The sequence below is a fragment of the Astatotilapia calliptera genome, chromosome 2 (assembly GCF_900246225.1).
Source record: "Astatotilapia calliptera chromosome 2, fAstCal1.2, whole genome shotgun sequence".
Lineage (NCBI taxonomy): Eukaryota > Metazoa > Chordata > Actinopteri > Cichliformes > Cichlidae > Astatotilapia > Astatotilapia calliptera.
The window spans coordinates 21,370,197-21,386,707 of record NC_039303.1 but is presented as its reverse complement, the minus strand read 5'-3'; the positions used below and the strand labels follow the sequence as shown (position 1 = coordinate 21,386,707).

Below are 16,511 nucleotides of genomic sequence, written 5' to 3'. Positions count from 1 at the left end.
CAGTGAAAAGAAACAAACTTCTTTCACATACATTTACCTAATATTTTAAACTTAAGCTATGTCTCATATAACTGCTGTTATAAAGCATCAACATTTATCAAAACGCAGAAAAACAAATCCAGTGATCCAGACTGTGGTCAAAGGAATGATGACCTTTGTGCTTGCATATTGGTCTATGTTTGACAACTTGTCAATTTTTCTTTCAATGTGATTAAGACAACAGCACAGTAAAAAGATACATTTTAGCCAAATGGACACTTTGCTTTATTATCTGTGTCTGCAAATGTTTTGGGAAATCTGTTTCCCAGAAAGGATCACAAGTACACTGGGCTTAAAATGCTGGCAACAGCCTGAAAAACAGCACACCGGTTATCTATTTACTGATCCTAGTGTAGGGGCCAGGGTAGCCTGTAGTACAGTGCACAACACAAAACACACACCAACAGATCCAGTAAGGTAGGACCTTGTATTTTGACTCAGAATGATGTAAGAAAAAGTAAATGTTACTTATCTTTTGTTAACAGCTATTTCAGTCCATCTGTGTGTCTTTTCTTTAATCTTAAAAAAGCTTAAAATTCAGTACAGCTTGGGACTTTTTCCAGAAGCAGAAGAGAACTTTTTCCATCTGTGACATCAGCTCTGCAGCGCAGACATCCACACCAACATATTTGATGTAATGTCACACATACTGGTGGTGAAATCGAATTTATTTCATTGCTGGGCCAATTTAATTTTCCACAATGCAATCACTGTACACCACCAAGCAGCTCTTCTACAGTTAGCTACTTTATATTTCAGACTGAAGTGGGCAAATCGAGCCAAATATCAGTAGCAATACTAGTATTGGTATGGGCTCAATACTAGCACAAGAGGATCTATACTTTGACTTGTGCTAAATTCATTGTTTATTTGGAAATGGGTATAAAATATTTATTTATAGCCTATAATACATTTAAACAACAGAACTACTTATGACGTTGATTACTTATGATGGAAGGTAAAAATCACAGTGATTTGGTTGTCATTAAAATGTATTTAGAATTGTCAAATTAATGATGACATCTCCACTACTCTCCTCTCCATCAGCTGCCTTTACGAGTGAAAAGTATCGGTATGTGTACTGGCCCTGTATTTACTTGGTGTCGGACCGATACCAAACTGCACGCACACTCGGGATCCTAAAGGGTTTAAAGACACCACATTCTCATACAAGTGTGGAAGCAAGATTTATACAGAGGTCTAAAGCCGCCCCAACATATTCGTATAGTACAGAAATACCACAATAGACCCATTTCTGTAATATACTTACATATCTATATTATTGCTAATATATATTGTAATATATCTATATCATGGCTAAAGCACTTCTGGATGGATGAAAACTGCATTTCGTTGCCCTGTACCTGTGACATGTGCAATGACAATAAAGTTGAATTCTATTCTATTCTATTCTATTCTATACCAACATAAACACAGTGCCGTGCACCGTTACTTAGGAGCCACACTTAAAGGGCGCGTGCTCTAACACGCCCCCTTCTTTACCCCTCGTTCGTTTCGAGCACTTTGTTATTTTGTATAATGGTTCTGCTGACAGACGCATACACCCACACGTTAGTGGGTCCACCGCTTGCGTCACGTACGTAAGGCATATGTGGAGCGCGTGTCTATAGAGCGCCACAGGCCAAGCTGTATTGAATACAATATCCATGCAAAATAAATAAAGTAAAATACAACAAAAAGTTACCGATGTGTGAGTGGTGAAGAGTACTCAGTCCACACAGGTAGCTATCATCTAATAACTGCGGCTAACAGCCCGTCCACACACAGCGTGTTTGGCTGCATGCAGAGGTAACCTCCAACCACCTTCTGTCTCTTATTTCACTTGGGAAGAACTTACCACCACACAGGAGCTGGAAGTCGCCATGTCCGTGTCAGTCCTGCCGTTAACAACGTGTGTACTCCAAGGTGCGGACTTCAGACAGAAAACGCTACAGCGTATCCTCAGCTTGATCTCGCGGACTCTTCACCCTCGCGACAGCGTACACATGGAGCAGATAGCTCCGCTGCTACCAGAGGTGTCTGTCTTCTTCCGGGTTCGCGCCTCTGCTGCTGTCCCGTTGCAAGCACGTGATCGTACGCACAAGGGCGGCGGGCAAATCGAAAAATGCGGGGAGGGGTCAACTCCTCCCATCGTACATAGGCTGTTGGAGAGCTGCCAATCAAAGAACAAAGCTCCGTCGAAATCCAGCGAACCCGAGTTTAAGAAGATTCTATTGGTCATAGATACACGATGTTGCACACACCCACCCAACACTTCAACCAATGACCTCGCTTAAAGTTGCACTAATGAAAGAGGCTACCTTTTTAGGCGAAGCTGATCATCATTCAGGACAGGGTGTTAACCGTTAACTTCTTCATCATCTTCTTTCGGCTGCTCCCCTTCTTCCATCTCACTCATCTCACTCCATCTCTAGCATCCTCATACCAGCCCTCTGCAAGTTCTCCTCCACTACATAATCTTCTCTGTGGTCTTCCTCTTTTCCTCCTGCCTGTCAGCTCCATCTTCAGCATCCTTTGTACAGTGTATCCACTATCTCTCCTCTGCACATGTCCAAACTGCCTCAGTTTTTCCTCTCTAACTTTGTCTCCAACCTAAGCTGTGCCTCTGATGTACTAAATTCTAATCCTGTGCATTCTGGTCACTCTCAATGAAAGTCTTAACACCTACAGCTCACTCTCCTGTCTTTAAGTCGGTGCCACCTTCTCCAAACCATAATTCAATTTTCAATTCAATTTTATTTATATAGCGCCACATCACAACAAAAGTCACCTCAAGGCGCTTCATAGATACAGAGAAAAACCCAACAATCATATGACCCCCTATGAGCAAGCACTTTGGCGACAGTGGGAAGGAAAAACTCCCTTTTAACAGGAAGAAACCTCCAGCAGAACCAGGCTCAGGGAGGAGCGGGGCCATCTGCTGCAACCGGTTGGGGTGAGAGAAGGAAAACAGGATGAAAGACATGCTGTGGAAGAGAGACAGAGGTTAATAACAGATATGATTCAATGCAGAGAGGTCTATTAACACATAGTGAGTGAGAAAGGTGACTGGAAAGGAAAAACTCAATGCATCATGGGAATCCTCCGGCAGCCTACGTCTATTGCAGTATAACTAAGGGAGGATTCAGGGTCACCTGGTCCAGCCCTAACTATATGCTTTAGCAAAAAGGAAAGTTTTAAGCCTAATCTTGAAAGTAGAGATAGTGTCTGACTCCCGAATCCAAACTGGAATCTGGTTCCACAGAAGAGGGGCCTGAAAACTGAAGGCTCTCCCTCCCATTCTACTTTTAAATACTCTAGGAACAACAAGTAGGCCTGCAGTGCAAGAGCGAAGTGCTCTAATAGGGTGATATGGCACTACAAGGTCATTAAGATAAGATGGGGCCTGATTATTTAAGACCTTGTGAGGAGCAGGATTTTGAATTCTGGATTTAACAGGAAGCCAATGAAGGGAAGCCAATACAGGAGAAATATGCTCTCTCTTTCTAGTCCCTGTCAGCACTCTTGCTGCAGCATTTTGGATTAGCTGAAGGCTTTTCAGGGAGTTTTTAGGACTTCCTGATAATAATGAATTGCAGTAGTCCAGCCTGGAAGTAATAAATGCATGAACTAGTTTTTCAGCGTCACTCTGAGACAGGATATTTCTAACTTTAGAGATGTTGCACAAATGGAAGAAAGCAGTCTTACATATTTGTTTAATATGTTCGTTGAAGGACGTGTCCTGGTCAAAAATTACTCCAAGGTTCCTCACAGCATTACTGGAGGCCAATGTAATGCCATCCAGAGTAAGAATCTGGTTAGATACCATATTTCTAAGATTTTCAGGGCCGAGTACAATAACCTCAGTTTGATCTGAATTAAGAAGCAGGTTTCACAAATCACCTCTAACACTCGACTCCACCCACTCCTACCCTGCATGCACTCTGTTCTTCACCTCTTCTCTGCATGAGTGGGAGGCAGGTATAAACACGTGCATTGCTTTGACTTACGTTCATTCTTCTCCTCTCCAGTACAAACCTGCACCTCTTCAGGCTCTCCTCCACCCACCTTCTACTCTCACTATGGATTTGTATTCTCTGTGAAAATCATAGTCCGTGCAGACTCCTGCCTGACTGCATCTGTCTTCAGTACAAACAAGTAGGGGTCAGAGCTGATAATTGATTTAATCTCACCTCCCCACCTTGAACCCATCTGTCCTACTGCACATCTCACAACCGTCTTACTGTCCTCATACATGCCCTGCACCAGCCCTACATACTTCTCTGCCACTCTGGAATTCCTCACTGCACGCAGCAGTTCTATACTAAGAAAAAATGCAGTTTTATGCTGCAACTCCCCAAATGCACCCCCTGAAAGACATCTTTACCTAAGAATTATTTATTGGTGGCACTGCACTTAATTGGTTTAGGTCTTATTTGTCAAATAGAACTTTCTCTGTCAGCCTTCTCGGTTACGAATCGTCTTCTGCGCCTCTGTCATGCGGTGTCCCACAGGGCTCAATTTTAGGGCCACTGCTCTTTTTACTGTATCTATTGCCTCTGGGTTCCATCCTTAGAAGGCATGGGATCTCATTTCATTGTTATGCCGATGACTACCAAATTTATTTGCCATTAAAGTACAAGGATGGCATCTCCATAAAACCTCTTTTGACATGTCTAGATGACATTAAAGCTTGGTCGGCTCTAAACTTTTTAAATTTTAATTAAAAGAAACAGAAGTGTTGGTGTTTGGACCCAGTGGTCCTTGCGAGTCGTCCTCTGTAGATTTGGGACTCCTGGAAGTCTATTTTAAACCTTACTGACCTTGGTTTTAAGTTGGACAGTGATTTTAAATTGGACAACCAAATCAGAGCAGTGGTGAAGTCCAGTTTTTATCATTTAAGGCGACTGGCAAGAGTAAAATCTTTTCTTTCGAGGCAGCACCTTGAAACAGTGATCCATGCTTTTATTTCTTCCTGCCTGGACTACTGTAACTCACTTTATGTGGGGGTCAGTCAGTCATTGCTCTCATGTCTGCAGCTTGTTCAAAATGCTGTTGTGATTTATGGTGACAACCGAACAAAACACCCATTGTTGTGTTACATTATTGTGAAACCTGTTTTTATGTGTAAGTCACAATGTCTGCACACCCTAAAATTCTGTATATAAGAATATAATGACAGGTCAAAATGTAAGTGGGAAGTAGTTGAGAATTACAGACATATTAAAACCGTTTCTTTCCGTGGTCATTTTGTCACAATGATGGAAGAAATCCTATAGTCACTTGTTGACTTTCACTATAATACTACAACTCAGTTTATTAAAGACCCACCCATCAATGATTTTCTTAGGAACAAGTGTACATGACTGTTCTTCTGAATTAATTAGATCTTATAGTAAAGTAGTACAGCCACAAACTGAGAGAATACAACTGTGTTCATTTTTCATACAGTTATGTCTGATGGTATATGGAGGGTGATGTGACTTTGGCTCTGTACGCGAACGTAATAGATTTTCCAATGAAGGAACTGAGATGCATTGGAAGCATAGCCTTTTGCTAAAACGTATTACATTTACCACAGTCCTCAATCAGCAGTGTCTGGAAATTATGACCACCATCAAAGAACGTGTGCAGCCTTTACTGAAGCTGTGTTCAGTTGTTTGTTTCAGCGTTTAGTTTCAAGTGAACTACAGCTGGATTGGGCTGAGATTCATTGCAGAAATTCTTGTGTTGCTTTTTCATGATATTTTAAGTCACTGTCCATCTTTTCTGCAAACTACTGCCCAATAACCTTTGCTGAATTTGTCTATATTTGAGCAGACAGCTCAGGACTGATCAGGCTGCTTCTAACTTCTGTCAGATCATCAGTAAACACCACAGACCCAATCCATTAGAAGCCATCATGCTCATTCCTCACACTGCCATCATTTCTCTGTCCATTCCCTTACAGGCTGATTTGAGTTTCATTTGTGCTGTTTCAGAGCTGTTTGGGCGTCTTTAGTTGTTGTTTTTTTAGCCAAGTTTAATCTGGCTTTTCTAATCCTCAGACTGATGATTTGTTTGTAACTTGTGGCGAACACTGTGGATTTCCACTCATGGCAGTCTGTCTTTATGATACACTTTCCTCGTAGACACCGTTCTTTACTTGGCTTCCTATCAGGGGTTTTTATTTTCCATGGAAATGATCTTGTAATCACTCATTACTGGGTTCTTCAACAAGATTCAACAAGCAGCTGGAAACATTTCTTGAGAGATTTTGGTCCATGTTGACATGACGACAACACTGCTGCTGCAAATTTGTCAGTGGTGAATCTCTGAATGGTGTGAATCTCTGTTCCATCACACCCCAAAGGTGCTCTACTGGATTGATATCTGACTGCTATGGAGGCCATTTGCCTACAGTGAGCTCATTTTCATGTTCAAGAAACCAGTTAAAGCTTTGAGTTTTGTGACACGGTGTAATATCCTGCTGGAAACAGCCATCAGAAAAAGGCTACACTGTGCTCATAAAGAGATGCACAAGGTCTGCAATAATAGTAAGGTGGGCTGTGGCATTTAAATGATGCTCAGTTGGTACTAAGATGCCCACATTGTTACACCCTTACCCTGAACCGCTGTTACAAGGCAGGATGAATTCATGTTGGTTACACTAAACTCGGACCCTTCCAACAGATCGTCACAGCAGAAATCAACTCATCAGATCAGGCAACATTTTTCCAAACTTCAGTCCAATTTTGGCGAGTCCATGTGAAGTGTAACGTCAGATTTGTGTTCTTAGCTGGTGTGGGATTCTGCTGCTGTAGCACATCTGCAATCAGCTCAAAGTAGTCTGACCTCTTGCATCAACACAGCATTTTTGCCAAGAGAACTGACTTTTTTTTCTTCCCCTTTTATGTCCTATTCACTGTAAACCTGAGAGATGCTTGTGTGAGAAAGTCCCAATAAATGAGCAGATTTTGAAAATACTCGGATCAGCCTGTCTGGCACTGAGAACCACACCATGTTTCAAGTCACTTTAATCACTTTTCTTCTGATAATTAGTTTGAACATCAGCAGATTGTCTCAACCATGTTGGCATGCCTAAATACACTGGCAAAGTTACTGCCTGTGATTGGTGATCTAGATATTTATGTTGAGCAGTCGAACAGGTGTACCTGTTGGCCTGTGAGTAATAGGCTATTGTAGCATAATGATGGCTATATTTCACTTGCACTGATGACTTTTTCAGCTCATGTTGATCCCAGAAACAACTCCAAATACAACAGCCCTTTCAGCAGCCTAACCTATGTAATCAGGGGACAGTCTGTGGAACAGCTTTGAATCAACAGTACAATAACTTTTGGCCTTTTGAAAAAGAGTGCACATCAATACAGCGTTTTTGGCAAATAGCTAAAGCAACAAATGTTGCATCACTCTGTAACAACATACAGGCCTGACTGTACCTGCATGTTCTCACAGCTAGCGTGTCACATTTAAACTTTTAAAACTCACTTTTGTATTTCTCTTGCCTCCTTTCTGGGTTGTTTTTTTCCTTTTTTCTCGTTGCTTGTTTGGTAAATAATAAGAGAGGAAAACCCTCACTTTTAATACTCTAACAGGCCACGTGTAGGGCTTCTAGTCTCTACTACCCTTAAGACTCACTTTTAAAACAAAAACTCGATTCACTCAGTAAAAGTGTAAAATAAAAATATTTTCTATTCCAATCATTCATGGATACATTTGTAGAGATACAAGTAACAGTACATCAAACAAAGTCAAGCCAACTCCTCTAAAGGGCTCTACTTGGCCCTTTAGCAGCTAAATAAAAAATGCCACCTTTAACAGTGGGAAAATCCAAGTGCATGCTGGCAAAACTTGTAATTGTGACTGTCTGAAATCCAGATATTCAAAAGTACTCATGATGATAATACAGTAGCAAAATATTACATATCAAGAAAGAAAGGCTAACATGAAAAGAGTATTCTTAAGACGCGATTACAGAAACAAGGTAATCAAACTGCACAACGTCATCGACACTAGTAACAAACAGACCCCTCTTAAAAGTGAGTCCTTTAGAAGCTAGGGAAGAGGAAACAACGCTTTGACGTTCAACAAGTGTGGGTCATGTCATTTGTGGCAACATGGGCAGTGAGTGACAATCAGAAGATCAGTTCATCATCTCCTTTCCCCGACATTAACATGTAGTTTTCAAAATTGGTTCAATAGCTGAAACTTGGGGAAGTCTTGGCTTGTTATGATGCTTTTGCAGTCCAGTGCACTGCCGAGTACCACCGGTCATCCTGTTCAACTCTTAAAAAAAGGGTTTCATGAAGAAGACATCTGGTGCACACTGGGGGCATCCTGTCCACGTGAAACACTTTGGGAGCTTGTAGACCACAACTTTGTGAGTAGGCTAAGGTTTAGTATAAAGAAAGGAAAAAAAGAAAAGAAAAAGAATCTCTCTCCGAGGTCTTGCGCTCTTCGGGTTTTCTTCCTACGTCACACCGACTGGGCCAAACCTGTTAAAACTGAACCCACCCTAAAAAGCAAAAATCATAAGGAAAGTTTGGTTAATGATGGCAATCGGACATTTTTACACTAATTCTTTGTGCACAACCAGAGGAGCAGTTACGTACTTAGTTGCCATTCACTTGTGTTGGTGTTCCTGCGTGGTGGATTGCTGCCCTCTCTCTACTGCGATTCTCTCGTTCCTCATCCTCTTCATCTCTCTCCTCATTGCCACTGTGGTTCTTACAGTATAGCCTTAAAAAACAAAAAACACAAAAAGGGTTTGTAAGTTATGGAAATGTGTTTGTTTTTTTAAGTGATGAATAACTCAGGAAAGTGGAAAACCACAGAGTGAGTGCTGAACACGCCGCCAACACTATGCTGATTTCATTACTGCAGAGCTCCAAACTTCCTCTCCCATTAACATCATCACAAACACTGTGGACACAAACACTGGGAGCTTCATAGCAGCTCCTGTAGGTGTAATGTGTAGATAGAGCAGTGCTTTGGTCCATATAATGTAGCAATCTCAGCTGCAAACCATGCACACCATTTATCAAACCTTAAAAAAGGACCATGTTGCTGTATTTTAGCCTTAAGTCTTTAGTGTTTAATGGTTTGCAACCTCCGTCATGCTAACACTGCACTCTTCACCTCTGCTGGAGAGGAGAAAAATGAGGAGTCATTCAAAACAGCATGTGAATGGTGTTTATCAGAACAACCTGCATGAGCTCCAAAAAAACTGTAATGAATCATATTAACATTTTGTTTTCCAGGCTGACTGATAACAAACTCAGAAATTAGCCACCTGGCAACAGCCGCTTTGCTAACTGCATTGCAGAACCGGGGCAGCCTGCCAGCAGCTGACTGTCGTGGCTTGTTGCTCCTCAAATCGACCCTAACACAACTATCAAGGCACTCCGTCTGGCAGACCATCGGGTATGTACTGAACATCGTGAAAGAGGTGACTGTGTGCATCCTGCTGGATCAAAAGATGCATCTTCCTGAAACACACACTTGTACTGAACGAGCAACAAAAACACTTTAAGGAGAAATAAGCAAGGAAGGAATTCTCCTTTCACGATACACTCGATGCTTTGTGACAACACTAAAAAATTAATAAAAAGTCTTAAGAGCACAATTTTTCTACCTCACTTCCATAGTCGTGATCACAAAATTGGGGCCGGGATTACGATAAACATAATATATACCAGAAGGTGTTCTTATTCAAATCCCTGCACATCACTGAGACAACCATTAATTATCTTTGTGATCCAGTATTCATGTCAGTAACTGAGTTACAAAATAATTGCAATGCTCTTGATGATCACACATAAAAACAAGTAATTGTGTGTTAACAATTACTGTCACTATAATGAGACCACAACTGTGCAATAAATATATAATTAAGCAGTTTAGGACACAAAAACAGAAGATAAAATAGAGAAGTTTTGCTCACTTGTAAATGCCACGCGCCATGTTTTCAATATACTTGGCTTTGTCCTGCAGGCCGCAGTGGTAGTGGTAGGTCTTCACACATGCTTTGATTTCACACCCAATGGTAGCACCCAACTGAGTACACAGCGTGCATTTCTGGGGGGAAAACCCAACACAATCCACAACTCTGTCAAAACGAATTTTAGATGCAAAACTTTAAACTGCTATTTGTTTCGTGTCCCCACCATTCTTTTGCCTCTTTTGATTTCCTGGATGACAGTTTTCACATCAAAGTTTCCAAATTCGGCCCGTGACGTGGTGGTCAGCTGTACCGTCCCCGATGAAAAAAGCTGAAACAGATCAGAGATTAAATGCAGGCCGGCGGTACTTTAAAAGCACATCCACAGATTACCCTCCGAACGGGAATTCTCACCATGCACTTGTAGTGTGCGGCCACTTTTTTGGAGTTATCCGTATGAAGCATGCCTCTTGTTTCATTCTCTTCCTCACCAGCATGGCAAAAGCCGCAGCGCTGGCCGCTGTCTCCAGGGCTGGTCCGGAGAGGTGACCTGTCCCGCTAAATAAACAAAAGGGCACATCAGCTAAAATTCACACCAGCACAGACACCATTCAAGGGAATCTCGTATTGTTTTATGGACTCTGAGCGCTGCCGTACGTGAGAGGAGCTCTCCTCATCTGCAGCCTGTGACGAGGTAGAGCGTGTGTCTTCTGACTGGCCGCGAGATCCCGCCTTGGCTCTCCCTTCTCGAACCTTCCCCTGCCCCTGCTTTGTGGAGGCGACGAGTCTGAATCCTCGGCCACAGCTCCCTCTTCATCTATGACAAAGAAATAAATCGGGTTTTCACAAATTTCAGCTTCACAACAACACAAAGACACATGCAAGTGGAAGTGTTTTGACAATAAAACAGATTACAGTTTTTTAAATCAGAATACTGCTAACAATGGCTGTTGTTGCACAGGTTCAATGATAAATGTCACAGGCTTGTGGTTAAGTAGTAGCAGTGTAACTGATGTTAAAGTAAACTTTACCTTGAATGCCATCCTGGGAAGCATCCCTGTGTTTGCGGCAGTAAACGCTACAATCAGAATAAAGAGTCAGTTAAAGACGCCAGGACTGAATATGAGTGACAAATGGTTGAGATTAATGACCAGCTGTGCGCAGCTATAGTTAATAAATGCCTGGGTGTATGACTGTTTATTGTACAGGAATGCTCAGCAGAATCCAAATGTAAGAGTCTTACAGGTAAATCCCTTGCGAGGGATTCTCTTTGATCTGGGCTTTGTCCTTAAACAGCACAGTAATAGTGATACGTCCTCCGGCACGTCTTCACATCGCAACCGATGGTCGCACCCGGTCGGTGACAAGAAGAACACATCTACAACAACAGCAGATGCAGCGACATTATTTTGTACGCCGATTCAAAACAGTCCATCCATTAGTAACGCATTCATACGTGGATCTGAGAAATGATCGCTCCAAGTATTATGGGTCTGGTGTGTCATATGAAAATATTAAAAACATGTCCCAGTGGGACACCGCTGATTTGATTCAAGAGAAGAACAAATTAAAATCAGCAGGGAAGGTTAAACCAAAAGGAAAACAATGTGATACAATTTAAAAGAAAACCAGCACAGGAAGCTTAGAGCGGCTGATAACATACCGTCTGTAGATGAACACTGAACTGATCAGAGAGCGTTATTTTTAAAAACTGATGAATATTTTTTAATTATTTTTTCCCCAAAATGTAAGGATGCTTTGTTGTTTATGATCATACACCAAACGTGTAGTTACTGGTCAAATAGGACCTGCCTTTTAAAGGAAGGGATTTAACGTTTTATTAGGCAGAAATATGAGCCGATTCATCAACATAATATCCAAAAGATGAATCAGTGACAATCTGCAGAAAGGTTTGGGAAACAAATTAAAATGTTTGCAAACGCACAACTTTAAAGGCTACATTTTTTACTCTTTACTAAGTGATGATGTAAACAAAAACAATTATTAAATAAGTCAAATACAACATGTGCAACTTATTAATGCACAGCTCTGCAGATCAATTCCTCATTTTGAAATAAGCTGCATTTCAGTGTGACACCCCTCTCACACTTATATACAGGAAATACAGAATAGTGCAAGCACACACTTACAGACCACTGCAGTGCATCCCATTAGCATTCAGTGGCACACTGACACACACACAACCAGTTTTGAAAGCATCCTGGAAAAAGCCATCTTTTTATTTAACAGTGTGTCAGATTGAGGCAAGAAGAACCAGCAGCTTTAGATCTTTTATTGGATGAGAACAGCTGACATTCCCACTTAAAGATGCCAAGAAAGAGGATATAATGTAATAATAGTAGCTGGTATCAACCCCAGTCCTCTGTAGCAAACTTGCATAGTTACATAAACACACACACACAGCTTAAAAGGTGAGACACCATTATTATAATGATGATGATGATTATAGCAAAAGCCAGTAAAAACTATGAGTACATTTTGGCATTAGTAACTATTACTTAGAAGCAGGCATTGTACAGCCACAGATGTGCAATTTCCTCAAAGAGAAATGCGCTCAGGGTCATTCCCTTGAATGATTCCACGACTGCTTTCAGATGCTAAACAGTCTCTGAACTGAAAATTTGGGCCTTTAACACTAATTTGGCAGCGGTGCTAACCCATGGATGCAGCCTATCTGCTGACCTGAGCACAACAGTAGGTACTCACCAGTTTATTTCCCCTCTTGATCTCTTTTTTCACATCCTCAATGGAAAATCCTCCAATGTTTTCACTGTCTGAATGTGATGTGACGAGGGCTGAAGAGAAAAGCTGAAGAGGACAGAAAAAGAAGCAATAAAATAATGAGAAATTTATTTACGTAGCATTAATATAAGGATGAATTTGATATACAGAACATCTCTGGGATTATTTCTCTTAACTATTGCTGATGTACAGTTTTCCACAAAGGCATTAGATCATTTATGGGAGAAGAATCATTTCATTTCACAACTGCATGAAGAAATAAAAACAAAAACAGACGTGAGCTGTTCACTATTCTGCTCATGTGGCAGAGGGCTGCAAAGTAGGCAGCTTGGATGACGGATCCCGGGCTGAAAAACTGAGAACAACGCGGCTTCCTCACCATGCACTTATGGTGGGCTGCCACCTTCTGGCTGTCAGACATCAGCAGCTGCCCACACTCCTTGTCCCGGTTGGTTCTGCAGAAGGCACATTTGGGTAGCCGTGCTGCTGCTGCGGCTCCTTTCCTCTGTCCTGACATGGCCAAAGGCTTTTTTGTTTGTGAATCTAATTTAGAAAAGGAAAAAAAAAAAAAAAAGTAAGAAAAACAAGATAAATTTCACTTGCAAAAGCTTGTAGACTCTTTTAGCAGGGATGGAATCAAAGGAAATGTTCACTATGATGCATTGGTCTACATGGAGTTTAATCACCGCTCATAAACTAGAAACTACAAGACAGTAGATACTCACCGCTAACGTAGGCAAAGAGTGAGTGATGAATAGAAACATCACTTACAGTTTGGATATTTAAGCATAAACCACGTTCTTGGACTCACACACCCCCAACCCCACGCCCTCACTTAAGTGAAATAACACATAAGTTGCTTTGGAAAGGAGCCACGAGGAACTCTTTTCCAGAAACAGCAGGAAACAAAAACTTTCAACTACTCGCAGACAAGTAACTTCAAAACAGAGGGGGAAAGTCACAACAGAGCAGCTCGTGCCTGCTTTAAGTGCTGCTTGGCAAAGCCAGGAATGGGGGGGGGGGGGATTTCCCATTTCACTTCAGTTTTTCCAACTTCAGAATCTCATAAAGTTTATTCTAACAGAGCATGTGGGTTTTTTTTTTTTTCTAGATGCTGAATGGAGAGGGGAAAAAAGTAACAACCACCTACAGTTTTTGTGTGAAGAAGGCAGTCAAATATAAAATCCTGTTGTAAAGTGTCATGGCTGAAGGCCATATTGTGAGGATACAGGGAACCTTTACCAGTCATCCAAAGCCTCGATAAGATTAAAAAGGAAGGGAAATCAGCAGAAGCTGGTGGAGCACATCTGATGCAACCCGGAGTACTTTTAATTATAATGTCCTCCATAGCAGTTTTATTTGTGATGACTAGTTAGTACACAGGCATTACCTGGAGTTTGAATGATTTCAAGTTTCATATTGTTTTTGATTCAATGCCAGCTAAATTTTAAATGCACATCTTATTTATGTATTAATCTAAATTTATTAAAATTCAAACAAATCCGTTAGTGTATTCTTCAGAGTGCATAGGTGGATCAAACCCCCAAACGTGTGCTGTTATTCTCACATAGTCCGCTGTCATAGTGCTCTGCACACATTCTTTAAAGGAAAATAACCCAAAAAGCAAAGGAAAACTTAAAAGATATAATCAATCCACAAACGAAACTGGGTGATTTTATGTAGATATTAGAGAAAGAAAGAAAAAGAATCACAATAGCGGTGCGCTGCGACGCCTTGATAGAGCCATTACAGCCATGACAGCAGGGCCAGGATTTCACTGCGGCGGCTCCAGCAACAGAGCTCAGCGTGCAAACACACAATACTGGCCGAGCAAATAACACCAAAAAGACTATATTTCAACATCTGCTGCTCTCTGAATCGCTCTCACATCACAATCTTGCACTACAAGACGATAGTTGTGGGGGATTTTTGACGAGAAGGGGCGAAACATAAGAAGCGACTGAAATTGCTCCCACAAACTTTTGAATTAAAGGGGGTGTGTGACTCTTTCTCCACCAAACTAGTTATAACTGAAAACATTTTTACTACGAACATCTCAGCGCCGCGAAATGTTCCTCCCAAGGCCTTTTCATGCAGAGAAATAAAGGTCGGTTGCAGGAAAATGTGACTCTTCGACATTATGATTTCACTGGAAGTCGAAAAACTGCGAATATTTCCCTTTAAATGTGGGAAATTATCATGACAGGCGCGGGTCTTTGCGAACCGTTTCGAAGTAAGAGCGCCATACGTGATGTATCCCTGTGAAAAGCGAGCAGCTCGGCTTGTACGCAAGCAATACGGCCTGAAACGACAACAGGCCATAAAACACAGCGGGTATCATCCAGCCGTGGATTCACAGCTCGTAGCTTACCTGTTAATGTAATCTTATCGCGCCGAAACGCTACAAAAGAAGGAAAAGTGCTCCGGCCAGCGGCTGTGTTTCTTTCCGTCCTTCAGAAGTGATCGTGTGCTTTTCGCAATAGCACCAAGCTAGCTAAAATGTCCACGGCGCTAGGACTTCCGGGTCTGGCTTTCACAATAAAAGTCATGACGACAAACTTACGTGTCAGGCGTAAAAAAAAAAAGCAAAACTGTTTTTTAAAAAAGACCTAAATGAAATGGCTTTAATGAAGTGTATCTTTCCAAAAAGCAGAGCAGAACAATGGCCGGACATGCAGGTTTAGTAAAAGCTAGTACTGATTTTAATTTAAATATAAGTTGTTGCTGCTGTTATAGCTAAAATCAGCCCATGTTGTCATGTTTTGGGGATTTTTGTTTTAAATTATCAAAAATAAAGGTCTCTTCTAAGAAAAAATCCATTTGATTTAATTTATTTTCTTTCATGTTGTAATATTGCTACAAAGATAAGTGTGTCTAAACCTTGTACGTTATCACATTTTTATCACATATCATCGGGCCACATGAGACCATCAAAGAAGGACTTGTAAATAAATGCCATTTACACTGTGTAATGTAATGTAATTACAGATGGATCTAAGTTTGGTCCCTGTGACACACATTAAAAGATAGATAGATAGATCAACCTCCTCATCATACAAAACAGTTGTCTTAATAATACTGTCTGTTTTGTGGCCCGTTTGAGTTTGCTGGGTATATGCAGAGTCAGGTATTTGACTATGGTCACCACAGCTTTTCCTCTAATGAGGAGGGATTGAAGGATGTGAGGTCTCCTCCTACCACCACAATCTCTTTTATGTTCCCCAAATTTCCCACAAATTGTTTGCATCACACCAGCCAACAAGTTCTTCCACGTCTCTCCTCTACATTGACTCATCATTAATTGCAACAGCTGCATCATCTGTAAAAGTCACAATATGATTGCCCGGATACTTTGCTGAGCAATCACGTGTGAGTAGTGTGCACAGTAAGGGGCTCAATACAAGCTTAATCACAGCTGAGTTTTTATGCACTGGGACAATAATGGACCTCTAAGGCACCACAGTCTGGGATATGTTAAAAAATGCATGTCAACACCATGGTGGGGCCCTGAGTAGGAAAAGTTTAAACCAGTGATGTCAAACTTATTTTATGTCATGAGACACGTGCATCCTACTTTGATCTTAAGCCGGGCGGTCCTGTAAAACACCCCTTTCTGTCACTCTAAAGAAATGTAACTTGCATTTAAACCCTGAGATATCTTAATATAAAAAAGTACAATTTCAAGAGAATGCCTCAGTTTTTCTACATGACCTGAACGGTGATAAACAAAATAATGAAGTAATAAATGTGTAAAATTACAGAAAAA

The 16,511-nt window shown here is 41.2% G+C and overlaps 1 protein-coding gene across 1 annotated transcript; it reads right to left on the bottom strand.

Annotated features, from left to right (window-relative positions):
• Positions 1 to 7,708: 7,708 nt before the first annotated feature.
• Positions 7,709 to 15,272, bottom strand: LOC113033520 (PHD finger protein 6-like). Its single transcript, XM_026187408.1, is given in 13 exon segments — positions 7,709 to 8,557; positions 8,655 to 8,781; positions 9,986 to 10,119; positions 10,209 to 10,313; positions 10,397 to 10,540; positions 10,640 to 10,725; positions 10,728 to 10,799; positions 11,014 to 11,060; positions 11,226 to 11,272; positions 11,274 to 11,360; positions 12,710 to 12,811; positions 13,125 to 13,288; positions 15,117 to 15,272. Coding segments are annotated over 11 exon segments (1,089 nt in total). The 5' UTR covers positions 13,263 to 13,288; positions 15,117 to 15,272; the 3' UTR covers positions 7,709 to 8,557.
• Positions 15,273 to 16,511: the final 1,239 nt, after the last annotated feature.